Genomic DNA, 27566 nt, shown 5'->3' on the forward strand with positions numbered 1-27566 from the left:
TCCTCATCCTCTAATCCTTTGCAGCAATAATAAAATTAAATGCTAATTACAGCAGCAATAGGTTAGAATGAGAGTAATAACAAAAGCTGTCATTTAAAAATAGTAGATTTCTGTTTAATAGCTACAAAATGTGTACAGTGTGGAACTAAGTAAAGAGCGAAAAACCATAATCAAGGTGAAGAAATTACCTTTCTGTTGAAGTTTGTGTTGGTTTTAGTTTACCTTTCCCTCAACTCTTTATGTCTGGACCAGAAAAGATCAGCCTTTCTGTTGTGGGGAAAAAAGCTGAATATTAGTTTGCTAAACTGCATTTCATCCCGAGTGCAAGAGCAGAGAGCCCACAAGGACCTGTCATCATTTCAGCAGATGATATAACAAAGAAACAACCTGAGGAGATTTTATCTGTCCCTGAAGTATTTTGTGGTAATTTATAACAGTTTTTGCAAGGAAGTTTTCTCATCCATTAATTAGGGTTCATTATGGATTTTAAGCAGCCAGCTTTAAATAATCTACTTTATCAACATTCTTGTTTATTTGGATGGAAACAAACATGAACAACAAGAATCTTTTACTGACACTTGGCAGTGAGTTCAGGTCAGTGAAGGGCTGGACAGTTTTTCAAGGTGCCTACCTGCCAGCATGTCTAAAAAGGAGCTGGTGAAGACCAAAGATAAATGTTTGTCTGTAATCAATCAGGATGTCTCAGCTTTATCTCAGAAAGCCTGTTTGGCAGCTTTGCTGGAGATCATAAATCAAAAAATTCACAATAATTTTAAGCATATTTTGTAATGAGGCCACTCACTGGGGTGATCCCTGGGATCAAACTGTGGTTGAGGCAGGAACAAATCAAGGCAATAATAGCATTCGTTGCTTCTCTCTTTAGGCACAAGAACCAACCAAAGTTCAGTATTTGATCTTCTGGGGTTTTTCTGATACATGGATAAACTGACTTAAACCAGAAATCTGACTACCTCTAAAAGGCAGGTTATATCACTGAAATGGTAAAATCTAAAGTTTAGGACAATGTCTATGACACTCAAAACTTCCACAGGGACTTTTATTACAGCAATTCCACATTCAGTTAACTCCAGACACTCCACTCGCTCACAGTACAAAACTCTTTGGCTTCTGACAGCTTCACAAAGGAAATCTGCCATTCACACAGTGAATGGAGAATGTATTAATTTGCCTTTCAGAGCGCGTGCAGTCCACTTTGCTGCTGGTAATCTGCATAAAACTGGATTAACGAGTCGGGAATCCTCGGGCTCACGACCGTCAGCGCGCTCCGGAAGTGCCGGCCCGTGATGGATTTGGCATGGATGTCTTCCTGAAGAGCTAGGAGGGCTGCTTCCCTGCACACTGCTGTTATCTGCAAAGAAACAACAAAAAAACAACCACACAGCATTATTATTATTATTATAATTATTATTATTTTTATTATTATTATTTACATTACTTGAAGAAAGATAACTCAAGAACATCAAATAATTCCAAATGCCAAATAATCACAAGTAGAGTTTTCCCAACTTTTAATTATTTTTTAAATAAACGAGGTTGTTGGCGATCAGGACATCCAAAAAACAGGACGTAGCTCAAACTTCAAACCACAGTACATCACATTTCACATTACAGCATGCTGCAAATTAACTCACTAATCATATTACCTTGTGTTAAACTCCCCACAACACCTGATAAATTCAAATCCCAACCATCGGCGACACATTTTTCCATCCCCAAAGTGCAAGAGCAGACATTCCCAGGCTTGGTGGGCACTTTTCTTTCCCAGCCTTGCACTGGGAAAGAAATAAAAACAATTAATTCCAAAAGGAGGCTTGGAGGAGAGGGGTGTGTGGAAGGGGAGGAAGGTTAAGGTCTCATACCCTGCAATGTGTTTTTAAGCTCTCTGGACTTCAGACAGCGGAAACAGACTGATGCCAGTGTCACTCTAAAGACACATTACTGTGGTGAAAGGAGCTTGTGGAATGAAAAGAGATATTGTGATTTCCAGTGCAACAGGGAAAACAGTGATTGATATTGACTGCTCCCTTATATCTGTAAATGAAAGAGCCAACTGAAACACATTTGTCCGGCTATTCAGCATATTTTCTCTGTTTGTTCACTTACTGAAAGGAGTTCCCTCGCTTATGCTCTGCTAATGGTTGCCAAAGCCGTTTAGTAGCTTTTTAGGGGATTTAGCAGCATGTTTAGGAAGCTTTCACAAGAAAACATGCATGGATTTAGATGGCTTTGTCAAGTTACAACAATATTACTATTAGTTCTGTGCTGCTCTAATGAGCACCAAAGCTAAACACTGCTGTTACGCATTTTAATGCTTTTCAGGACTTCAGAGACAGCTGAACGTGGAAGCGCAGCTGAGATTTAGTGCACCAGCTTCTTGTGGAGATCAGTGATACATCACCCAGAAAGTTAACAGAGGCCTTGGTCTTCTGTGCAAGTTTTTCTCTAAGCAGACATTGTGACTGTGTCCCCATCTCGAACAGGAATATTAAGCTACTTAAAGAAAAAAAACCTGCACCAGATCAAACACCCCTTCCACTCCCTGCCTACCCCTGACCCCAGAATTCTTTCACAAGGGAGAAGACTGGTGATGGAAAAACAAATCCCAAGCATCCTGGACTCAGAACCTGTGTTGGCCTTTGAAAGAGGGGTTAATTTCCTCTTGATAAATACTGCAGTAAGGCCACAAAATGAAGAGACTCTCTGGAAGTTTTCACAGGCATTATTTAAAAATCCCCAAATGCAGCCCAGCAGGTTTTGACTGCCCTGTTCTTCCCACAGAGACCATCACCTATGCACAGCATGAAATGCTGAAGCAGGGTGTCACTGACAAGGTGCTCACTTGTCAGCAGCTGGTTTAGTGAAGGAGAAGCTGAAGGAGACACTGTCAAGCTGTCACATTCAAAACCAAAGGAACACCACTGCCAATCCTATTTCTTCCCATTTCATTTCTGCACCAGTACACTCAGGAGGAATTCACCCATAGGCTGATAGCTCTGATGAAGCTTTCACCTGTTCTCTATGCTCTGCCAACAGTATCAGTAACAGTGATGACAACTAACCTCTAAAGGATTTTTTTTTTGTTTTAATTTTATTCTTAAACACTGAACCATAAGTTCTGTGATAACTGAAAATCACTAGACATGAGGAAGCACCAGAAAACTCATTATTTTTTGCTTCTTAAAAGCATTTCAGCTGCTTTTAAGGGACAAGTAAAGGCATAAATTTAAGGCATAAGTTATTGTTCTCCCTTTTCCTGGCTGCACTCAGAATTTTTGTGAACTAAATATTTTCTGTATTATTGAGTAATAAACAGCAGGCGTTACGGCACAGTGTAGAAAATGCAGGCCCTTGTGTCTGGTCACAGAGTCACATGGAGCTGTTTCCATTCCTTGGCTAACCCAGAGGATCAGGTTTCTGAGGTAAGAGATGCAACAAGGCAAGTTTGATTATTTTGCTTTGTTCAGTATGCAAACTTTAAAAAAAAAAGTCCTCACAAGCATTCTCACTAGCTGATAAAGCTAGATCACTCATGGAAAGCAAACACAAGTAGTGATGTAGCTACAGTGAGAGGAGGGTGAATTCATCTGGTGAATTCAGACCTTATTGGCCTAAGGTCACTGGTCTGTCATGAAGACTCCTTGTCACAGCCACATTAGGACATTTCTTACCAGATGGAGCAACAGAAGGGCTTTTAAATGTCATTTCTGTGGATTGAGGAAAAAAGGGAAGGCCACAGAAGAGGCTGTAACTGAAGCAGAGGAAGGAGACCCTTTGCAGCAAGACATGGATTTTTCCCAGGCTTAGCAGCACTTCAAATCCAGAAGCTGCATCCACCCACCAGCTTTAAAACCCTGCAACAGGTCTATCCCCAATGAACTTCTCCTGTGACTTTCTTAAATCACTTCTTCTTTTGGCCTCTACAAGATCACACTGTATCAAGTGCCACGGTCCGATCATGCCTTATATAATAAAGCACTTTTGTTTGTATTAAACCTGGCAATTTCAGCAAGTCCTCCTATTCCCTGTGTGATGAGAATGGTGATTCATCTGCTCTTCCCTGCTCACCTTCCCTGTACCATCGATGATTTTACAGAGTTTTATCTCCTTCCCTCCCAGTCAAGTCTTTGCAAGCTGAAGAGTCCTCAGTGACTCAGACCTTGCTCCTGCCCAACCTGTCCATTCTTCCTCCCATCTGCCATTGCTGCCTTGGCCAATTCTGCCCCGAGCTCTCACTGCTGAGTGCCTGAAGCTGTGCAGGGCACAGAGGGGACTGTACCAGGCCATAGCTCTGTCCCTGGGCTGCTTGCAGTTCCTTTCTTATCACTGTATTTGTGCTGAGAGGATTTTTCTCAGAAAATTATCCACGCTGCCTCCAGCATTTTTTCCCAAGTGACAGTACCTAATTTAGGCCAAATTATTTGTGAATTTGAAGCTTGGGTGATATTATTTTTTCTCCATTGCATTTAGTAGGATGAACAGCCTCTGCCTACCTCTATAAATGAAGGCTAAGAACCAACATTACCTACCTGTGAGGCAATTCTTAATGAGTTTAAAATAAAAACATTACAAGGTATCATCACTTTTACCTTTTCAGGACACAAAAAAAGGACAAATAAAAGTGCAGTATTTTGGATCAATGTGTCTTGTGATGAATAGGAATATCATCCTAGTCCTGTTCCAAAGGCAAAAATACATCTCACTGTATGGAGGGACAAAATAGATATTTTGTGACTGCATCTGAATCCAGAGTGGCTTTCAGCACCCACTCTAGGGCAGTAACGAAGGCATGAAGTGACTGTCAGAGACAGCAGTGATAAAACAGCAACACACCAGGCACCAGGTAATCAAGCTGTACCTACTGTAACTACATGTTACAGTCACTACATGAGTGCTGCTGCAGCAGTAAAGAGGCAGCCAGGTGGGGTAAAAAGGTGCTGAATCTAAGAGTACCAGGATATCCCCTACTTTGGTTTTTATTAGTATCATTACCAAAGTAAGTTTACCAAAGAGAATTCTCATTTTCAATGGAGTCAGAGCAATTTACCGACCAATGCATTCATCTGCTGCCTACAGTCATCTCTTACCATGGGAATACTTTTGAATTCATGTGTAAAAACCAGCGTATTGCTTTCTTGAAGGACTGATTTATCATCTCAGAAATGATCTTTAAGGTCAGAAAATAAACAATTAATTTAGAATTCTGCTTCAAAGTGAAAAGGACACCAGAATCAAGCTTTCCTGGGAGGAAAGGAGAATTAAAATTTGCTGTCTGAGCCATGCACACAGAGATCAGTAAGAAAGAAAGCCACATACCAGCCCAGAGCTATGCTACAAACAACGATGAGCCCCCCAGCAGAAAAGGATTTACACCTAGTCGTTCCCTCCTGCCCCATTCCACTCCCAGCAACAAGAAAATGCCCGGTGCCAGTTCCTGTTCCCTGCATAACCAGCACTGAGCCCAACCCATCTTTCCCCCAAACCAATGGTTACACTGGCTGCTTCAGCTGGGCCAATTCTCCCCCATTCTGGCATTAAGCACCAACTCTTTCCAGAGGGCTCGAAGTCCTTTTCAGCTTCTTTTTCTTTGTATTTAAAGTGCTCTAAATAGTTTTAAAGAACCTTTTTTTTTTAAAAAAAAAAAAAGCTTTTCTGTGTTAAAGCCTTAGGTATTTTCAAGAAAGTGGTTTTGTTAGGGCCGAGTGTGCTGGGAACACCTGTGAATGTCGGGTTTAATTGGGCTGCAGCTGGTGTCGATTGTGTGTGCCGTAACTGGCAGCCACTGCCTGGCCCTACATTGTGTTTCATTTTCCTTTTTCCTTCCTTTTTAACTCGCTCCTCCACCCCGCCAGTTAAAGTTGTAAGGGATTGTGTGTGAGAGAGGGATTAGGAGCCTGGAAACAAGAATAGTGCCCTGCGGGTTGTGAATAGCGCAAATTGGGGCTCTTCCTGGCGGAGCAGTACCTGCGAGGCTGAGCGCCCGCCGGGCACCTCAAAGGGAGCCGGGACCAGGTCTGGGGACTCGCCTTTCCCGCTCAGCCAGGGAGGGATAAAAGCTTCACACAGCATTTGAAAAAGACATGAATAACCCCCGGGTCTCGACATCTGTGTCTCACTCGGGCGAATTCCTGCCCTACCCCTGTGCCAGGAGCTGCCCCGTGAGAGCAAAAGACTGATCCCCACAAAACAGGGATAGCTGGAAAGCTCTCAGGACCCACCTGAGACTAGGGGACAAGGTGGGCACGGATGCCTTTGCAAAGCGAGAAGCTGCTCCGTAGGCAGAGAGTAGATGGGAGAGGTTGCTGACTGTACTCTTAAAATCCGCATAAATAATTCAACGCGGCTCCCGCAGCGCACAACTTCCCACCAGGGATTTGTAGGGGGCTCAAAGTAGTGCTGGGCAGAGATGTAAAAATACCTCGAGGTTTGTGCCACTCCCAGCAGGTCACTCCCGCTCAGCGTGGGACGCCACGGCCCCGCTTTCCCCCCCTCTCCTTTGTGCAGGCACCACCCGCTGCCGGCTGCGGGCTCCCGCCCGGCTCTTGTGCTGGCTCCGGTGCTAAGCTGGCCCTTTCATTCACCGATTCAATGCACCAGACCATCAGAAAACTAATCCAGAAATAAAATAAAAAGAGCCTTAGCTTGCTGCTGGGGTATTGAGATGGGCTCAGGGGGGATTTGACAAGTCGGCATGGGAAGAGTGGGGAGCACAGCAAGTGGGATGCGTTATGCTCCAGGAGCTGCTGGGGAGACCTGCCCTAGATGAGAATGCTATTTTAAGATGTTACAAATACAATTTTTGCTTTAAAATGGGCTAAACTGAGAGGGTCTTAGCTGCTGAGAGGTGAAGTTTTTGATGTGTTTCAAAAAGGCTTAAATGTAGTAGTTCTCTTGTGTTTCACCTTCCGCTGTTTTATGTATAAATCAAGGAAAGACAAGAAAACAGCTGTTTTCTCTTGTCTGCACAGAGAAATTGTTACAGATTGCTACAAATCTTGTTCTGTATAGAGGAAAAAGTTTCCAACACTATGGAACTATTAAACACCTTGTGATAAATTTTGACCAATGTTTGAAAGACAAAGAATCACCCTGTATGAGCATCTCCTCATTCTGCAGTTCTATGATCTGTGTAGATTTAAATGTGATGGATCACAGAATCAAATAATGGTGAGGGTTGGAAGGGACCTTAAAGATTTCCTAGTTCTAACCCCTCTGCCGTGGACAGGGAACCTTCCACTAAACCAGGTTGGTCAGAACTTGGCTTTGAACACTTCCAGGGATGGGGTATCCACAAAATTATACAATTATACATTTGGGCATTTTGCAAAGGGAGAATAATCTGTTCTAACCAGAAAACAATGAAGTGTATTAGCATCATGCTTTTCAGACAGTATCCATTCTCTCCTCAGACTCATGTACCGAACCATGGGATCTGTGGAGTGGATTTGCTTAGACTATGACCATTGCTCCCTAAAATTTTCCCAGCTGAAGTATGCAAGGCCCTCACAGGCTGTACAAATGTCTCAGTGAGACAGAGGCTTCTTTGATCTGTAAGCATCTATGTTGTAAACTGTTATTAGCTTTCCTCAAGTTAAAGCACTTACAGTTCTGTACATCTGCATCTCTACAGTTCTGTATTTAGGAACACTGCCTTGGAGCAGAATGAGTTCCTACCCTCAGCAATGATAGTCTACAATTAGATATTATTTTTCATAAAAATATAGACTTCTTTCTCCCTTGTTTATTAAAGAGACATTCATTATGAGCAGACATTGGACTGCCTACTTTAAAACAGGTCTGTACTGATGAGGCAGCATCTTTGCAATTCTTAAATGGACAGGACAGGTATTACTTTTTGAGCAACCTGGTCTAGTGGAAGGTGTCCCTGGCCATGACAGGAGCGTGAAATGAAATTATCTTTCCATCCCAAACCATAAACCCAGGATTATGTGTATCCTGTGTCTCTGAGAGCAAATGATCTCTGCTATTCCTGATTCCTTTAACGAGAAAATGTTAAGCACATGTAATTAAATAAAAGCAGCTCCTTTAATGATGTAAGTAACCTTAGTTCAGAGCAGTCTGCCCCAAATCTACACAACTTAATGTACCATTTGCTTATTTGTGTAATTTTGTGGCTTGATGTACAGGTGACCACGTGTGTGGGTGTCCACAGCTTACCTGAGCTGTTGCACTGGGACACAAAGCCATCCTGCTGCCTGAATGCATCTGATTTGACCAGGGTGGGGGTTCCCAGTCACCCTTTCCATGGTGGCCGCAGCAAAGACCGAGTCCTCCTGCCCTCTCCTGGTCTCAGCCAGGCTCCAGAAACAGCTGAAGGTGAACCAAGAGCTGAGCCAGACAACTGGCCAGCTGCACATGAGGGACAATCATGGCAACAATTAATGAGGCAGAGTGACCCCAAAATGCTGCCTTTAATTGCTCTTCCAGTAGCAGAAACTGAGCAGGGGCTGTGCCCAGGCAGCAGACACCATCACGTGTATCAGTAGCTCCTGCTATTCTATAAAGCTCACACACGCCCAGGGAAGGGAAAGATGAGGTATGTAGCCAAAATTAGGTGTATGTATCATAACTCCAGCACATGATGACAGCTAAGGGGAATAAAGCAGAGCTCTCAGTGGTACATGCTAAGTGTCATCACACATACCTCTGCTCATCCCGACATGTTCTAACAGAGCGAAGCCTCGGCTCCATCTGCAAGCTTTCTTTTTTTCTTCCTTCCACTCTCTTAAAAAATATTACTAGATGTGTTATCCTTCCAAGCAATGTATAAAACATGTAAATTCCGATTTCAATTTTGTAACTACAAGCCCAAAACGCAGCTATTTTCCAAGAGGCGCTCCGCCGATATGGCTCCCATCACTTTGGCAGAGACATGGCATAGCTACACCTCTCACAAAGGAATTCCGTAACAAAACGAGTTTTTACATGCTGGGACTAAATATTTTTAAACAGCACTCTCTGCCAACTTCAAGTTTCAGCTATATTTGTGCAACTAAAAAAAACCCTAAAAAAACTAACACCCCCCCCCCCCCCCCCAAAAAAAAAAAAATCACATGCGTGTTTCTATACAAGATTAAGCTGCATTTCTGGTTAACCTCAGAATTATTTCATTTTTATATAAACATTTAATGGGAAAGTTTAACTTCTTCCCTTCAATGAGGAAAAGGAAGCCAAGCCACTAGAAAAACAGTCTTTCTATGTGTGTGTGTGTGTGTGTGCATGCACTCATTTTAATTAAAAGTAATTAAGAGAATCCTGTGTTCTCACTCACAGTCTGCTGGTGCTGCAGAGGGCCTGGACACAGAGCCAAGGGTATTCTGCCGAACGCCGCCAGCAAGAGAGATTAGATTATGCAACTAAAAATTTAAAACTAGAAGACTCCATCATTAGCTGTGGCTGTCATGAGTTTCTCCCTAGGAAAAAAACCTGTATAAAACAGATTTGGCAGCTCCCACCTTATGAAACCTATCAGGGTGGAGGTGTTAAGTGGTTGCTGTGTTTGCTTGCTTGCTTTTCAGATTTCGAGGCACTTACGAGGCTGGGCGATATGTTCAGCATTTTCTCTGCTTCTTGCACTGGAAGATAATTCTTGCCTTTCCTTTTTCAAGTTTAACCTGAGCAGAGGCCTCAGACTCCTATCAAAACAAAGCAAATAAAAGCAACTCTGCAAAAAGAACTGGGAGAAGTGCTCTCCCTTCCCTAAAAATATTTTTTTTTGGTCAATAGAACACAGCCAGTCTAGAACTGTCTTTCATCTCCTTTCAGCTCCAGCCATGTTTCTGTTACATTATATCATCATTTACAGGTAGCTGCAGCCCCAAACTTTTGAATCCAATTAGCAAAGAAGAAAAGCAAAAACATTTTCTTTTTTTCATGGGTTTATTTAAACTCTGCCTTTCGTCCTGTCTTTGGAGTCATGGCAAATATTGTCCTGATTTGGATCTTACACAGCAGGTTAAAAATAGCAACCGTAGTTACCTACATACAAGGTATTATGATTACCTGTCATAATACAATACAGTAAAAGCAAACTCACTCAGTTAAAAATAATGACAAATCTTCTAGAAACTTAGTTTTTCTGTGAATTTGGACAGAAAACACACAAATGCTACAATAGTAAGAGTTATACTTTCTGGGTGACACGTGCATTCACGTCCTGGGTTGAGGTGAGACATTTGGAGAGAACACAAATAATGTCCTTAATGGAAGCTCTCTAGCTTTTATTTATTGAGTTCTCAGTTCCTGGAAGGTGTGAGATGTCTCCTATGGAGTATATATTTCCTCAGCAGAAAGCTAAAGGAATTTCAGACTCTTTCTAAGTTTACCTCTTGGAGCTTCCCATGGCACCAGCTGTTCATGTTTCCCAGGAAAATCAGGGAGGAGGACTACTGCATGCCTGTATTCCAGAGAGGCAGAGTGTGGCTGGGAGGACAAGCAGAACTAGAAAGCATTGCCATTAAGCCCCACCAAAATGCCTTGGTGTATGGTTGGTTATGACTCCTGAAGGAGGAAGCAAAAAATGCTGGAAAAGAACTTATTCAAGTTTTAATGCAGAGTTTGCTTGCACAAGAAAAGAAATAAAGTAATTACAGCAAGAAAAGAAACCACGGATGATGCAAATATATGGAACAAGAAAAGTGGGGTACCAACAATTACCTTGAGTTAAGGATTGATGGAAGGGTTATATTTTAATGGACTTAAGAAAGTCAATTAAGGTGTCTGCTTTTGCATTGTTAACATTACAGCTTGTAATTTGGGTGCCCTCCTCCAGCTGAAGAAACTGAATCCATGTAATCTCTGAAAGTCATCCAGATCTGCTTACTCCATGGATGACAGATCTAATTTAACAAGTTCTTCTCTTTCATATTTGTAAATTCCTTCTCCATTTGTGCCATGTTATTGCAAAAACCTCCTTGGTCCCTTGGGTTTTTTCCCCCTCCTTCCCTGTCTAGGCAAGACAACGTAATGCAAATTTCCAACATTATGAAGACTTTGAAAACAGGTCACTTGAACTTCTCTTCACAAAGATGCTTTACATGCAAAATTTACCCTCAGCATTTCTGCAAATACGCACAGGGGGAAACAGAGGAGTCTCCCTTCCCCTTCCTCCATGTTGTACGCAGCTTTGCTTTTTAATGTTAACAGTATTTCAACTTCTTAGAACTTGCAGTCTAGCATGATACTCAAACAATTTAAGGCCAGAAAAGTAGAAATTTATGCTTAATAGCGTTCAAGGAAGGAGAGGATGAAGCCCAAAGAAGGATGCCACAAGCGTGAGCTCAGAAACTGTAACACAACTAAGGACCACAGCTGGAAGACCATAAAAAGCCACTAAAAAACATGCAACCAGTGCCAGGACAGTCCTGAAGTGATCCTGAGGGACACTTTGAGGACGCATTGTTTTTTGACTTCACAAATTGAAGTCACCATCAGGTTTTGTGCCAGCTGCTGTAGGGCTGCTTTGCCTACCAGAGCCCAGGTGAATACACAGGAAAAGACCATCTGCTCCTCTTAGCTGCTGTGTTGAGGGTGCACTGCTCTTGCTAGCTAGAGCCTGCAGCACACATATGCCTTCTCCTGAACTTCCATAAATATTTTACTGTGCTGAATTGTGTGGCCAAGTTATATAATGACACAATAAAGCACAACTGCTCTCCCTAAGCCACTCCAGCCTATCTAACAGGCTCAGGAATCACCCAGCAGCCCACTTTGCATGGCACAGAGGATTCTAAGGATGACAGCATCCAACAGCTTGTGCCAAGTAGACATGAGTCTGTGAGGTGGGAAAAAAAGGACACCTTAATTGTATCATTGACTTTGTCCTTAGCAGATGCTGCTCTGTCTGCCTTGTGTGGGTATATACAACTGGCATTGTTTCCAGATCATTGTCAAGAGCTGGGTTCTGATTTGCTCAGGAATTGCCTGTGTGCATGAGAAAGTGTGAACGTTCCACTTCCCTGTGTATTGTATTTACTCATTTCACATTAGATATACAGATAGTAGGACAGACAAAAAGTCTTAACGCCTCTGCAGAAACAATAAAAGGTGACCAAAAGAATGAGGACACCACATCCAGGATGCTGCCACAGAAGCACAGTTTTCCATACTGAACCAAAAAACAGATGCTATTTTCTCTCAGCTTTGTAATTATTCAGTACTGCAAAGAGCAGATGTTCTTAACATTTCCCACTTGGCATCATATTTAGTACTTTTCATGCTATCTGGAAGATTCTTTGATATCAATCATTTGTTTTTTATGGGCCGAGCAAGTTTTAAATGCATGAAATGCCACGGGGAAACTGGACTTTACTCTTTCCTTTCATTTTGCATGACACCACACATCTGGTACTTCCCTCAGCAGCCCAGAGTGGTGAAGGTGCTTGTTTTAGCTCAAAGGGCTGTGATTGAGAAAGCCTCTCTTGTGCTGCAATGTGCCCCTCCTATTTATCAAGTGACTTCCAGATCAAATGGATGACTCTGAGACTTGGAATGGGCACAGCACCACAGCGACACTGCAGCACTGAAGCCCTTTCTCCCCCCACATACCCATGTTGAGAACAGCAGCCGTAGCACCAGGGAGCCTGAAACAATGTGGGACTCTCACTCTGCGTCATTAAATGATATTTTGCTAAATTAAAGGCCACAAGTAAGTCATATTGTATCCATAAGCACATGCATGCCACAGGCCTTTCCCCTTCCCATATTTCCCTCAGCTGTGGATCATGCAAAATCCCATGGAAGACATATTTCAACTTTTCGGTTGGGCTCTTTTGTTTGTGAGAGCAGGACTTTCTACCCCTCAGCGGACACAGCACTCAAACCACACTGCCAGATATTATATGATGTCCTTTCCAGAGGTAATTTTTAATTTCCTGACTCCACTGCATGAGAAATTTTCAAATTGTCTTGGCGGTCACTTAGAGGCATGTGCAGACCTAATTGCAGGAGTGAATGCTGTGCCAGCCCAAATACAAACCTCTGGATTCAGTGAGGAATTTTTGCAGAATTAGTTCCTTGGTTGAATTAAGTTCCAGAGAGACCCACAGTCCAAGGATCAACTGCAAAAGTAACGCAAAGGGTGAGAGCCTTTCTTGCCCCAGCCTGAAGCCAGGGGAGGCAGGTGTTTTCAATGTGTCACTCAAAAACCTGGTGATTTTCTATTTTCATTTTTTAATGCCCCAATTCATAACCTACAGATGTTGTGCACAGCTATAAATCTTGGCACCCTCTCCTCTGCAAAAGAGTTTCTCTTGGTATTCAATTTTCTTTGCTTTACCTTAAGTCACCCTAATCATGCTGACATCTACTATCGATGATTATATTAGCCCTAAAAGATCCTTAAACAAATGAAAAGGACTGACTTCCACTCCTAAAGTTCTGCTTCCAATTTTCTAAAGGAAATTAAATAATGTATAAATCAAATGCTGGGCACAGGCCCAGGCAGCTGAACATCGCTTTGTCCTTTCAAAGTGAAGACGAAGTGTCTGCTACAGAAGGGACAAGCCAAGAGAAATAAAGCTTAACCTCAGCTCCATGTGAAAGTGATTTGGGATAATCGGGGGAATCTGCAAAGAGGTTAAGATGGGGACCACATACTAACAGGGGAACTTCACACAACAATCAAAAATATATCAAGAGCTGACCTTCACCTGGAGGAGCTGCACAGCCCTGACAGCTATGTTACACTGGAGCAGAGTGCAAAGGGCAGGAGAAAGAAGAGATGAGCAGGAAGTCAAAAATCTATTTATGGCTGCCATTTGTCATGTTTTGGTAATCTTATCAGGGTGAGTTTTTTCAGTTTTGCAAGATTTATAACTAAGTACTGCCTGACAACCTTGCAGTGAGTGTGCGCACTACTTCCCAGTTCTCCTTTAGCCAGTGCACATTACTTAGATTATTAAATCAACTACCAAGGGACTTCCGAATTTATGTACTATTGATGGACTCCTGATCCTTCTCTTTAACACAGTGTATGTATCTAGGAGGAGAAAAAAAAATCAGTAAAATGTGCTAGATTTCTTCCTGGTATTATTTACTGAGCAAGCGATTGCTTTAATTGCCACAAGGCATTTCTTAGAACTATTGGGGAAGATGTACTTTGTAATATGATTTCCCGATTAAAAGGAGATCCTAATCAAGTCTATACTGCTTCACAAGTTCACACTGACATTTTTGCACACAGAAGGGTGGGTTTGAAATCTCTGATCAGCACTAGAGTTCGTGGTTAGGGTCAGGTTAACCCTATTCACATATATGAAATATCTATTCACATAAATGAAACTTTGGTGGGGAGAAAAAGATGTGGCATGCAGCTGTCAGTGCCCCAACCATACACACTCGCATTTCCAAAATATTCCTCTCCTCATCTTTACAAAGTACAGAATATTTCACATGTGATACACATGGCCCTTAGGCTCAGCTGGTGGAGAAGTCTCATCTTTACACTTTCTTGAGAAACCTGCAAAATTGTTTTCAGCACTGTCACTTAGCAGTTGTTTCATCTGTCATCACACGAACTGAGCAGCTGGCAAAGCAGGGACAGCCACGTAACACTTACACGTGAATGTGAATTCAACACACATATTGCTTAGCTGTTGCAAACCTGTCAGGGAATGCTTCACTGTTCAAAAAAAACCCAAAACATAAAACCACAAACAAAATCCCTATAAATTTATTTCCCTTTTAAAAAGATGAGTCTGTACGCACACTCTTTTATTGTAGAGTTGAAATACACGATGAGTGCTACTGCCATTTAATGGGATACAAATTCATCTGAACATCAAGCACCCTTGATTCAGAAGAACCAACAAGTTTACTGGGTTCACAGACTTGTAATTTAGCAACAAGTATTCATGTCTTTCACAAAAACTATAAAATATTAGAACACGCTTCAGGAATGTCATTACCTTAAAAGAGGCAATTCAACCAACCTGTGAGCTGGGAGATTCTCCCATCCATCTCCCTGTCTTCTGACAGACCCCCTGCAAATGAAGCACCAGCCCAGCTATGGCTGTGCTTGAAAGAGCAAAGCAAGCAGTGGAACTGAGGGGGATTTCATGGCACCACAGGGCTTCACACAAACACTGCCAGAATAAATTCCACTGTCAGACCTCCAAGTTTCGCATCACTTTGTCTCCACAGGTTCCCAAATATCAATAGCAAGAAGAAAAAAACAAACCATAAAGAGGGACGGGAAGAAGTAGGAAGTTTTCACAGAGTGTGGTTGTTTGCCATCCTTGGATTTAAACAAAACCAGGCTCACAGTGTGTTACTTACACATGAAAAGAGGAGGGCCAAGAAGGGAAGGAGAGGCTTCTCTCTTTTTTCTCTCCCCTTGTTTCAAGAAAGCATCCCTGAAAGCACACAGGCATCTGTTTTGGGTTCCTCTGACGTCAGCAAACACCACTGAAGTAAAGCACATGCTTAAATATGTTCCAAACCCCTTATCTGCTTTTAATAATTGGAAGCTAAATGGAAGCTATAAGTCATTGAGCAGGACAAGTACCATGAACAAGCAAGAACTTTTTTGCCTTTAAGGTGATGGTACTTAGTGGCTCTGCAAAACTTGGGACTCAGTAACATCCACTATCAGAAGTAGAGACCGATTTTAATGCAGGATTCAATCAAATTACAAATGCTAAAATTCATGCTCTGATCACAGAGAGAAGTTGTGATTAATGACAGTGTGTCACATTCCTTTGGTGCTTTATATTTCTACCTATTTTTTATATATTGGTGTCTCCAGTAAAAGGAAAACAGGAAGAAATGCTGGTACATGACTACTCATCCCTGCCAGGTCATTTTGCTGTGGTCAGCAGCTCAGGCAGTGTGTGGCTGGTGCTCTTGGAGAGTTTGGGAAAGGGATAAGAAATGTGGGAGAGGAGTATGAAACACAGTCCTTTCCACCAGACTATGTGAAACATTACCTGCCAAGGATCCCGGCCGAGTTAGGCAAAAGCCACCCCTAACAAGAGTCAGCCATCTGACAATCCCTGAGAGGGACTGAATGTAGGGTTACAGTCTTGGCTCTGTCATGAATTTCATTTGTCACCAACTAGCAAGCTCTGCTGATACCTGGGATGAGCTGCCTTCCTCAGGTCAGTGCTCATTCATGTCCCAAACCTCATGGACCATCAGCAGTGGAGGGGTTACAGCAGCCACTGCAGTGCCTGGCATGGCAGGGACTGGATTCCAGGGACAGCCATGGGAGTTACTGCAGTGAGATCTAATTCCTCAGTAACAGGCAGGATCAAGTCCTAAATTAGTGATTCCCAGATTTCATTAAGTTTATTCATCCTTAGGCAAATTTACCTGCTGGCATAACTCCCCTGGAGATTGTGCCAGAAAAGACTTTGGCCTAATAATTTCAGATTAATTTCTGTATCATCATCTTCATGCGGCTTTGGGAAGACTATTTGTATATCCTGCTGTAGACCTTGTGGAAGCAAACACTAATTATGAAGGAAAATTTTTGGCTCCACAACTACTCTTCCAAAATTAAAAAAAAAAAAAAAAAAAAAAAAAAAAAAAAAAAAAAAAAAAAGTAGTCTAGACCATGGACAGGAATTCCAGATGGAAATATGTTTAACAAATATGGAAAGGTAATACTTTCCTGTATATTGCTTTGTGAGTTATTAGCACCTAAATAGTCTCCATGGTCAAAAGTGTATTAATGAGCTGGAAGACAAAGTGAGGTAATCAGGAGGGATCAGCAGTAATTTCTCCTGCAGAAGATTTACATGCAGCAGCCATGTGTGTTTGTTTATGATCTCTACATCTGGTAATGAGCTCTCGACACGATGGAAAGCTGCGGTGGAATAATGCACCCTGTTCCTCTCACGCACTAATTAATGCTCTATTTAATCTGGGGAAAGGCACTTTAAAAATAAACACTCATTCCCAGCAGACCATAAAGGATAGGTAACAACTGAAACACACCGCACAGGCCTAAAAATTGGTGTGTGGCAACCTCTCAAGCATTAAAAAAAGCTGAGTTTTAACTCCCAGAGCACCACAGGAAGAGTGTGTGCACACACCAATCTCTCCAGCGCTACAAACATACACTAAGAGACCCTAGATACCCACAGAGACAATCAAAGCCAGAGTGATAATCTGTAGGAATGACAAAAACCAGTAAGAGAAGGCAGAGCTAAAATATTCCCCATGACAGCAGGTGTTGAACTGTGTTTTGTGCTCACAAGACAGCTATGGTCGGTCGTCAGACAGCCAACGCTGTCGGCCGTCACCTCATCCACCTCATCCTGACACAGTTGATAACTTGAGCAATAAATCATGATTTCCACAATGACAGGAAAAGCAGCCATTGCAAAGATGGTTAGATCTTGTATTCCTACTAGAAAAAAAAAGGCCTGGGAGATGGTGTCCAGCCCATCCTCTGCCTGCAGGGCTGGCTTCTGAGGGGGAATGCAGTGGGGGCTCAGCATCCTCAGCTGCCACTGGAGTCATTCCACTAATTTTAGTCACTACACCAAGGCCTTGTCTCCACAGGATGTTAGGCTGGAACAGCTACTGCATTTACATTCACACCCTATCTCATTCCAGGATAACTTCCTCACATTGACATGCCCTCAGAAGTACAAGAGCATTCGTCTGTGGCTGCATTTAGCCCTAGGCTGGAGTCTCACAAGGTAACAGAGAATAGAGATTTGGCTTTATCTTACAAACTGTGCTAGTATATCTCACCACCCTTTGGATTGGAGCCAACTTCTTCTCTCTAATTTCCCAATCATTTCCACAGAAAACTTGTACTTTCTTTAGTCTGTGAAAGAAGACAAAAATCAGGAAAATCACAGGGATTGCCAGGCATGGAAAGCCTGTGTGAGCTGTATAAAATTCCCCAGCCTGAGAGACCAGAGCTATGAAATGGCCCCTTTCAGTGACAGAGAAATTCCAATGGTGGCTAAAAGAAAGCCTGCTTAGGCTACAAGTATGAAGGAACAACACTTCAGGGACTTGGGATGGCTTTAAAAGTAAATCAGGTAAAACAGATAAACACAGAGCAAATCTATGAGTAGAGATTGAAACTTTTCATGTATATCAAAATGGCAGTGTGAAAACAGTTTTTCTCCTGCCAGGCACAACTCCTACCCTCCCACTCACACATCCAGGGTACAGAGTTTGCAACTCAGGACTTCTCGGGTGCTCTTCAGCTGCAATAAAAAGAGGCATTTTTGCAGTGCTTACAGCTCAGACCCTCATCCACACCCACTGAGATCATCTGACACATGCCTGCCTCCCCTGTTCGGATTCCCCAAAGCAAGCAGAGAGGACCAAGGGGGACTCACACGTCTGACAGGGACAGTCTGACATGAACGGTGAGTTGTCAGAATGGAACCAGCAATCCCCTAAAACTAGTATGGTTTCAGGAAAAGAATCTGCAGGCTGCAGTCTGCAGATGCATGCCAGGCTCTGCCACAGCAGTAGGTGTAGGTGGGCAAATAGCAAGTCATTTCTAGAGGTGGCCAATCGACTCTGCACTTCCACCAAGGCTTTTCTGATAAAAAAATGATGTTTTTTTGCCAGTGCCTGAATCTCCATGGGTTCCTAGGTCTGCAGAGCATCTTTGTTCTGTTTAGACTTGCTCTTTTTTTCTTTTTTTGTTCCGAGACAAAACAAACTAGGGCTTCAAACCATGCGGGGTTTTAATGCTGCAGAATCCCCACATACCCACTTCCTCTCTTTCCTCAGCTCTTCTCTATCTGATTTACTGTTTACTTACAGACCATATGGGAAACATGTCGGGAAAGCACGCATCCGGGTTCACATTCACAGTAAATACTTTTTATGACTATTCCCATGACCTGCAGCAACAGACTAGATTAGTCGCCCACAACTATGTATAATCACACAATCATTTAAATACATTTTCCAAACAGAATACATTCTGAGATATAGATCAACTAAATATTCCTCTTTCTAAAACCTACTTCCTACAACTTTACCATTTCCACCTGAAACAGAAAGTCTTATCTTTCAACTATGGAGTCAGTATAAACAGAAGAACACCTGGGTCCATGTAAAAGTGCAGCCAGCAAATTATCAATCCAGGCTGCTCAGTTTTTTAGCAAAAGAATTATAAATTTGCTTTCAGCAAAAGAACTGAAAATAGATGTTGATGCTGAAGTGTATCTATCAAAATATGAAAAAAACCCCTCTTTTTTTAGTCTGTTTAATAAAACCAAACTCCCTCTCATTTTAAGTTCATCCAAAAGCAGAATTGCAGAAGCACTCCATTCTGCTGAATAGAGTATAGAATATTTCCCAAGCAGAATATATTATTTAATCCAAAGCCAAATAAACAAAGGGTCCGAATGAACCTCACACATTCCACTTAGCAACAAAATCGAACTGAAATCTTGAAAAAGTAATTTTGAATTGAAATATTTAAAATCTTTCAAGGTGAAACATTCTGAATTCTGCTTCTACTGTAAAAAGTTAAGTCAATTATATAGAAGTAAAGAAATTATTGAATTTAGTGTTTCAGAATAGTTTTTTATCAGAAGGAAGTCTAAAGCAAAATTTATAAAAGTAAAATGAATATCTACATTTTTCCATGTAAGTAATAAGACACCTAAGTCCTGTACCACTTCATCTTATTCAAAAAAATTTTTTTTTTTCATTTCCAATCAACCTGTGGGTTGAGGAAAAATTTGCTGTGTCCCTTTTGCTTTGGGAAATGGTTCTGATGGTCTTTTAACTTGCAGCCAGCAGGAGTGAAGAATGCTTGTAGCTCTCCCCCACCTCCTCTCCCTGCGGAAGTTGGCAAGCTCATCTGCTGCAGGATACTTGGAGAACATCTCCTCAGCCAAACTGACTTATTGCATCATGTTCCAACACTTAACCAGAACACACGGAAATATTCCTTTTGTTAAATGCATAAAGACTAAAAAAATAGAGATTTCACAAGGTAACTTGGCTTTTTAGAGATCTATGATTTTATGAAATGGAGGTTGGGTGTTGTTTCTACAGGCAGATGTTGGAATATTGTTGGAACTCTCTAAAAATGAAAAGAGGGCTTGTTTCCCTTCTTTTTAAGGAATGCCTTTACCCACAGGTTTTTGAGATGAAGCGCAGAGCACTGTGAAGTGTTTCCATCTCACTGCAACATTGGCGTTCAGCAAAGCAAGGGCTCAGCTGGAGGCACCTGAGTGAGCCTCTGCTGTCAGAGAAGGTCCGGCAGGAGGAGGGCCCGGTGAAGCACCTGGGGAGCAGCTTTCCTGGGAAAGCAGGGCACTCGCTGTCAGGCACGCGCCAGCCCCGGCGCTGACCCTGCTCTGCAGTCAGACTGTTCCTGGAACAGCCAGCGATCCATCTCTGCTGGCCTGCTCCGCCAGCTCCACTCCAGCTCGGAAAACATCGGATCTGGAAAATGGTTTAAAACTGCACATTTCCGTTCAAAGGGCCCTCTTGTTGTTCTGCTTGTTTGGGGGCAGGAGCAGGAAGGGTCATTACATGGTGGAAAAGCAAAAAAACACATTTTCATGGGCAATTGCTATATTAATATGTATCACTTTACATACACCGTACATCTACATATGGAACCTATTATTACTGAGGAAATGTTTTTTTAATGAGGAAGACTTAACAATACTTAAGAGAGAAAATGTTCAAACCAATGTTAATTTGCAGCAGAAGTAACAAAATATTTTAATAAAAAACAGTAACAAGAACTGGCCTTCCTACCCAGGATCAGCCCGCTCCTATGTTCACACCTTGAGAATAGAATTCTACTTCCACAGCTTTTCCAACCTTTGTAAACCTTGTAAAATTGCAGTCTAAACTCTGACTCAAGGACTTTTAAGACCGAGACCCGCTTCAGCTCTACACAGAGACACAGAGACAGCTCATTATATTTCTCTTTTACAAATTCCTGGAAGCATTTTCCCCCCCTCCACTTCTTTTTACCAAACCTGTGCCTGCCTTCCCTTCCTAGCCCCCACACTCATCCAAAAATAAAGAAAACGGGATTTTTAGGTAATACAATCACTTCTGTATAAATGTTGCTAAATATATTCTCAATTGCTGAGCACTGTTTCCTTTCCCTCTCCCTCTATGCTGGAATTAATTAAGCTTTCCTTAAATGTTGCATATTAATTAAGAAGAAACAAACAGCAAAAAACCCCTCACTACTTTCAAAGGAAAAAAATGTGGTGCTAAAAAGTCCTGGCATGCTGAATATTAGCACAATAAAACTGCTGGATTTCAATTGGTAAAAATAAAGTGACTAAAAGCTCTCTGTTTGAAAAATGCGAGACATACAAGAAAGGCTGTTCCTGTAGAAAACAGACTCTTTCTTTTGAGAATCATCTCAAACACAAGGATGAATTATTAGCACCAACTATAAACCTCAAAATAGACTCTTCCTGTTATCATAATGCAAATATTAATGTGTATTTGCTATTCCTGCTAAATGTTATCAGCGTTGTTCCAACTCACAGGGAACAACCTGTTCTGTGCAGATCCTGACTGGGCTAGGACTGGACTTGGTTTATCATTTTAACACCAGGATCATTGTTTTGTTCACCTTGGGAAACCACAGCAGGAGCAATGATCACCCTGCACTGGCTCTGCTGGGAAAGCCTGGAGAGGTCCAGGGCTGTCAGAGGAGCAGAGCAGCTCCGAGCAGCTCCTGTGGGTCCAGAGAGTGGTAGCTGGTCATGGTTCCCACCACCACATTAACTGACCCCTTTATTTAATTTATTTAGTTAGCTTTAAGCCCTTTTTTAATAGGCTGAATGACTTCTGCTGTACAGTACAGGTTTGGAATGGCACCGAAACCAGCACCAGCCATTCCCAAGTGGTTTGATGCAATCTCCTGGGAACACCCCTCAGGAAACAGGTCCCACAACAAATGGGTAGCCACAAAACACACCATCTGCAATAAAGCCCTACAGGTATTTTGAGTGTAGCTCCTCATTTTGAATCTGCACAGGGCAAAACCAGTCCTACTTCATATATGGCAAGCAGTAAGGTGAATTGTCATTTGTTCTGTCCCTCAGGTTGCACACAGACACCACTGAACACAACACTGAATGTCAAGTCTTATGTAACAACAATCTTATGTAGATTTCAAGTTATAAATGTCACTCAGGCATCATTTCAGGCTTTGAAATACAGTTTACTGATTACCAAATACCATGTGTCAAGTGATTTATCAAATCCATAAGAAAGAAGAAACCAACAAGACAATCCAACAATCCATCCTATCTCCCAGCAAGCCCAGGACTGTCTCCAACCAAATGTATACTGGAAGAAGAGAGATTTATTACCACGGTTTCTTAATGCTAAGTTTTATATTTAGCAAGTGTTCCTATCCTGCTCCACCTGGTACTTGCACCCAGCTCAACAATCCCACCTGCATCTCCACCACCAGCCCAGTTCATTGGGTTACTCATTGCCTGCACATCTTTGATGCTCTGTCTCTGTGGCAAACTTCTAGAGATGAAGCTGCCATTGAAAAAATTTTGACAATAATCTCTTTTCCTGCTCCAAAAACACATAAGATTGGCAGAGTTGTTCTTAGAGGTGAGGCTGTTCTTTCATATGCTGACATTAGCATTGAGGACACACTGAGTTTTTCAAAGTGCTGATTAAAACGAGAGCGATTCCTCTGGCCAGTGCTCCTCACAAACACATGCCACTCATCAGAAATCTGTAAAAAGCAATACTGGAAAGACCTGGAAATATTTAGAATGGCTCAGCTTGGGACTAAGTGGCACTGAAAACACTCCTTTGCTTTGATGTGATGCCTTTAAAATGCAAGGGGTTTTCTTGGATATGGAAAAATCATTTTAAAGGAAAAAAAAAAAAGAATTCTGGAATAGTTTGAGTTGGGAGGGATCTTAAAGATTGTCTTGTCCTAATGCCCCTGTCATGGGCAGGGACTTTTTACCAGACCAGGTTGCTCAGAGCCCAATCTTGTCTTGAACACTTCCAGAGATGGGGCATCCACAACTTCTCCGGGCAATCTATGCCAGGGCCTCACCACCCTCTTCTTCCATATGCCTATTCTAAACCTTACAAGTTATTTATGAAATCCTTTGCACATGCAGAATTGAAGGAAGCTGACTGCTTTAACTCACATCTAGTACCCAGGTAATGAAAATACTTAGGTTTGAAATGCCTACAAAAAATAGTAGATCTCCAAGATGAATTTCTTGAAAATACTTAATATTCAAGAAATATTGAATGTATTATAAGGTATGATAAAGGCTCCTCCATGGCTGCATAAGTAAGAAAGGAGACACACACATATACATACACACATCTACACATTTGTAAAGAAAGGGTAAAACAAGTAGGACACAAATCTCAAATGAGCAGCACCTGAGTGATAATATTACCAATTAATTTCTTAAAAGTCTCTAACAGAAGTTGAAATCTTTTTCCATCACATGAGAGAGATGTTTTGGCTGTATTTATACATCATCCTGAGTAAACTGGCTGAACTGCAAAACCAGAACACTATGTAAGAATAATGACAGGAATGAAAAATACTTCTGCCCGGGCCTGACATTTACCAATATAAAATAGCCACTTTTGCCATTGTTTGAAGTAAGGGAAGCAATTAAAGTGCACAAAACCATTTTGATACCAGCACCCTATTTCCTGCACATGTTGGTAACCCAGGGGCTCCCCTTCCCTCCTTTGGTGCTGTTCATTAACTCTCCACAATAAACACCATCCTCCCATACCACACGTTTGAGAGCACTCCGAAACTGGGAGATTGGGCAACAGCACTGCTCTATGCAAAACCAGCCAAGTCCAGTCAGGAAACAGATTAATTTGAAAGCCTTAATTAATGACTGAACATTTATACAGCCAAGATTTATGAGTTACAAGGAAGTAAGTCCAAAACATAACACTCCCTCCCGCATGCAAGTTCTCTCTTTAATGGTAAACAACTAGCCTAGGGTAAGATACTGTCTCAGTGCTCCAGTTCCCTTTCTTATTCCAACTTCCAAGCACTGACAGAAGACAAATTAATGTCAAACTTTTTTCTTTTTTTTCTTGCTCCTCTATAAATATTGTTACTAATAAACATGGTTTAATGAAGACAAACTATAGATTATTTTAATAAATAAACAATTTTTTTTAGCACATCAATGCAAGGATAGTACATAACAAAGAGGAGGAAAAAACAGAATCCTTTTTGTATGGGTAAGTTCATGACATTTATTTTCTTGTGGAGAAAATCATAAACAAGAAGAGAAAGGTCTTTATACGTATAACTCATATAACTATATGCAAAAAAGTCTCCTAAAATCCCCCCAAACCCCAGGTTTGTCAGCTTACTTCACAAATAGTTTTCCAAATTTAGTAGCAACAAATGTTAGAAATGAAGAGCAAGTTTTCAGTTTTTAACATGTTGACTATATTCCATATTCCACTTCTGAGAGCTGACATCTTATTGTGATGAGCTCTTGCTATTTGAATATGAAAACAAGACTGCCAGCAACACTTCTTTGGAAGTCCTCAGGCCTTAAACTAGAAAAGTCAAAATCAAGAAAAGTTTTGTTCTCTCTTTTTTTACAGAAAACTATTGCACTCATTTTCTTGCCTTGCAAGTTCTGTTACGCTAACAAAGGAGCGCAGTTTGGTTCCCTGCCCCTTGGTTTATATGACACAGAAATACCCAGAAATGACCACAGAAATGGCAAGATCCCTTGAAATGAGGAGCCTGTGATGAGCCTTCCTGCCATATTTCGCCCTCCCTGGAAAGAGGACTCCCGAAAGCCCCTCTCCCTAGGTACACAGCCACAACAGCCACTTCCACAGGTAACCAGAAATAGAAGTGGAACATGGCTTTTGGGTTTGGGGTGGGTGTTTTCTGCTTGCCTGTGGCAGTGATGAACACTCAAGTTCCTGTCCTTGCCTGTCATGGGAAAAATCCCCAACAACCCATCCTGCTGGCTCCTGCTCTTTGGTCCCTCATCCCCGGCTGAACAACAAAACCCATGTGGGGCAAGGGAAATCAGCTGCTGAAGAGACTGAGCAGAAAAAGATCTCCTTATACAGACTCACAAATGCAAACATACAGAGTCTAAGCTATGAGCTGGGTAAAATTTTTTTTTAACCCCTCTTCATTGGTTTATCATCGAATGGGAGCTCACTGGGAGCAGTTCTGGAAAAAGACAAAGTTGGTTTATCCCAGCGAAAAGCGGGCAAGAGGACAAAACAGAGGACAAATTGCTGCTCTCCCCCTCCTTTCCCTCCAACAGTGTGTTTCACTGTGCAATGCCAATGTAATAGTGATTTTCTAGTTTTATCACAAATTCACTTTGTTTGCTAGGAAATGAAGTAACAAATACTACGTCTGTAAGACGCCAATTACTTTGAGAAAATAACTCCCATCCCCAACTTCCCAAAATAAGAAAATAAACTATCAAACAAAACTCAAAGCAGCTCTTTTAAACTGGACAAAACGCTCTTGGTTCTCCTTCCCTGACAATGGGGATGTCAAGACAAATTAGCACTTGCAGTCATCTTGGGGTTTGCTCTGTTTTCTCCCACTGCAAGTGGTCAGGCCAGATCCGATGGCTCCCTTCTATACGTGCAATGCCATGGACAAATTACAGAAGACTAGGACCTGAAAGGCTTTTTTCCTACCCAGCTATCCTTGACATTTTCATTACTCAAAGACAGGAAACAAAAAGCCTAAGCTGAGAACTAGGTGATAGTTTGAAAAAAGTTTTTAATTAAAAAGAAAAACAGACCATGGAAGTGCTTCTAACATAGCTAATAATTTGCTGCAGAGTTGTTATTGTGCTGCTCCCATCTGCCAATAACCTTTTAATCCTTTTGCCAAAGGCAATCCAAAGCTTTTCCATATGTATGTTAGGGTAACCGTAAAAGATAACTTGGAAATAACAACTTCCAACTTCAGCTACAAAAAAAAAAAAATCTGAGCTACAGCAGTGCTTGTGCCCATCAGCTTTCCAGCAGGGCTCTGGAAAACAGAAGTTACATGGCAAGAATTGAAACTGCCCTGTTTGACAATGTAGGTTTGGCTGCAAGATTCCCTGTTCCCACATTCAGCATCAGTGACTATCTTAATTACCAACAACTTCTCAAATGGTTTCAGAATTAACACTGAGAAACTTAATCTCCTTAATCTCACCAAAAAGCCACCAGCTCCAACTGGTGGAGCTAAAGTTTGTGGATGAATGAAGAAAGTGGGATAAAAGCAGACATTTCAACTATTCTATCCTCAAAAAATCTCACTTATATAAAAAAATTACACATAATAAAAACCTCTTTGAAAGGAATACAGCAGAGTGCATTTTTGAACTCAATAACTTTATGGGAGAACAAGTGCATAAGCCTATGCCTTATACACATTGTTAGGGAGCGGAAGTATCAAAGCTGATCAGTCAAAAAGTTAAGGAAGAAACAAAAAAAACCTCTCCCACTCCAAATGTTTTATCAATAATGATCACCCCTGAAAAAATAAACTCAAAATACACTTCACACGAGTGAAATATCATTTCTATCATGGCAGAAAGCAATGGAAGCTGAATAGTTGGTGCATGTACTACACAATGGTAGTTTGACTAGTGAGAGCATGTAAGCTTGAAATTAGGTACATTTATTGTTCAAGAAATTCACAGCCTCTTGGGATTTGATTTTATTAGATATTATTATTCATTATTAGGTTCCAAATTTTTGCTACAGAAACAATGACTTTTTGCAGATGACTGCCAAAAGCAAACATCCTATTTTCCCTGCACACAAAGATACCAATATATGTGCAAACATTTTAATTCACACACACAGCCCCAGCTCTCCAATCTTTGCAGTTCAGTGAAGTGTAAACAGTCAGTGTTGCCATTAAAATAACATGTTCTTCATTCACAGTAACAATAGCCAGGTAGATTAACAGGCTTTTACACCTGGGCCCTATTATTCCTCTGCCATTCATTAACATTTCTTCTACCATGACAGCAATTGAACTGGCACAGTCCCAGAAACACAAGTAGGTCAGCACAAGGTGTTCCTCTGGATGCTTTCATCTGGTATAAACATCCTGAATTAGCCCTCAGGTGCTACATCTAAATATCCCTAGTGCTAATTAAGATCACAATCAGAACCATTTCAGATGTCACTGACCAAGTACAAGCTGTGGTTCTGGAGGGCTGATTCTATTAAGGATGGAAGGTAATTTCACTGCAGAAGTGGGGAACTTTCTGCAGCTCTCCTGGCCAAGCTGATGCTGGACATCATGCCTTGGTGCTACCTCCTTGAAATCACAGAATCATGTAACAGCCGGGGCTGGAAGAGATCCTAAAGATCTCCTCTTTCCAACCCCCCTGCCATGGACAGGGACACCTTCCACTATCCCAGGTTTCTCAGAGCTCCAACCAGCCTGGCCTTGGACATTTCCAGGGACAGGGCAGCCACAGCTTCACTGGGCAAGCTGGAGGGCCTCACCACCCTCAGAGGGAACAATTTCTTCATAATAATCTAATCCAGATTTATTCTCTTTCAGTTTGAAGCCATTCCCCCTT

General features: G+C 41.7%; 1 protein-coding gene across 2 annotated transcripts in view; it reads right to left on the reverse strand.

The window, feature by feature from the left end:
- Window positions 1-1043: 1043 nt before the first annotated feature.
- Window positions 1044-27566, reverse strand: part of SPATA5 (spermatogenesis associated 5) — a 161909-nt gene continuing 135386 nt past the window's right edge. For both annotated transcript variants that reach the window (XM_038136214.1, XM_038136215.1), the window contains one exon: window positions 1044-1369. In XM_038136214.1, the coding sequence (XP_037992142.1) occupies window positions 1158-1369 (212 nt within the window). In that variant the 3' untranslated portion in view covers window positions 1044-1157. The remainder of the gene's footprint in view (window positions 1370-27566) is intronic.

This window comes from Motacilla alba, chromosome 4 (genome assembly GCF_015832195.1).
Source record: "Motacilla alba alba isolate MOTALB_02 chromosome 4, Motacilla_alba_V1.0_pri, whole genome shotgun sequence".
Classification (NCBI taxonomy): domain Eukaryota; kingdom Metazoa; phylum Chordata; class Aves; order Passeriformes; family Motacillidae; genus Motacilla; species Motacilla alba.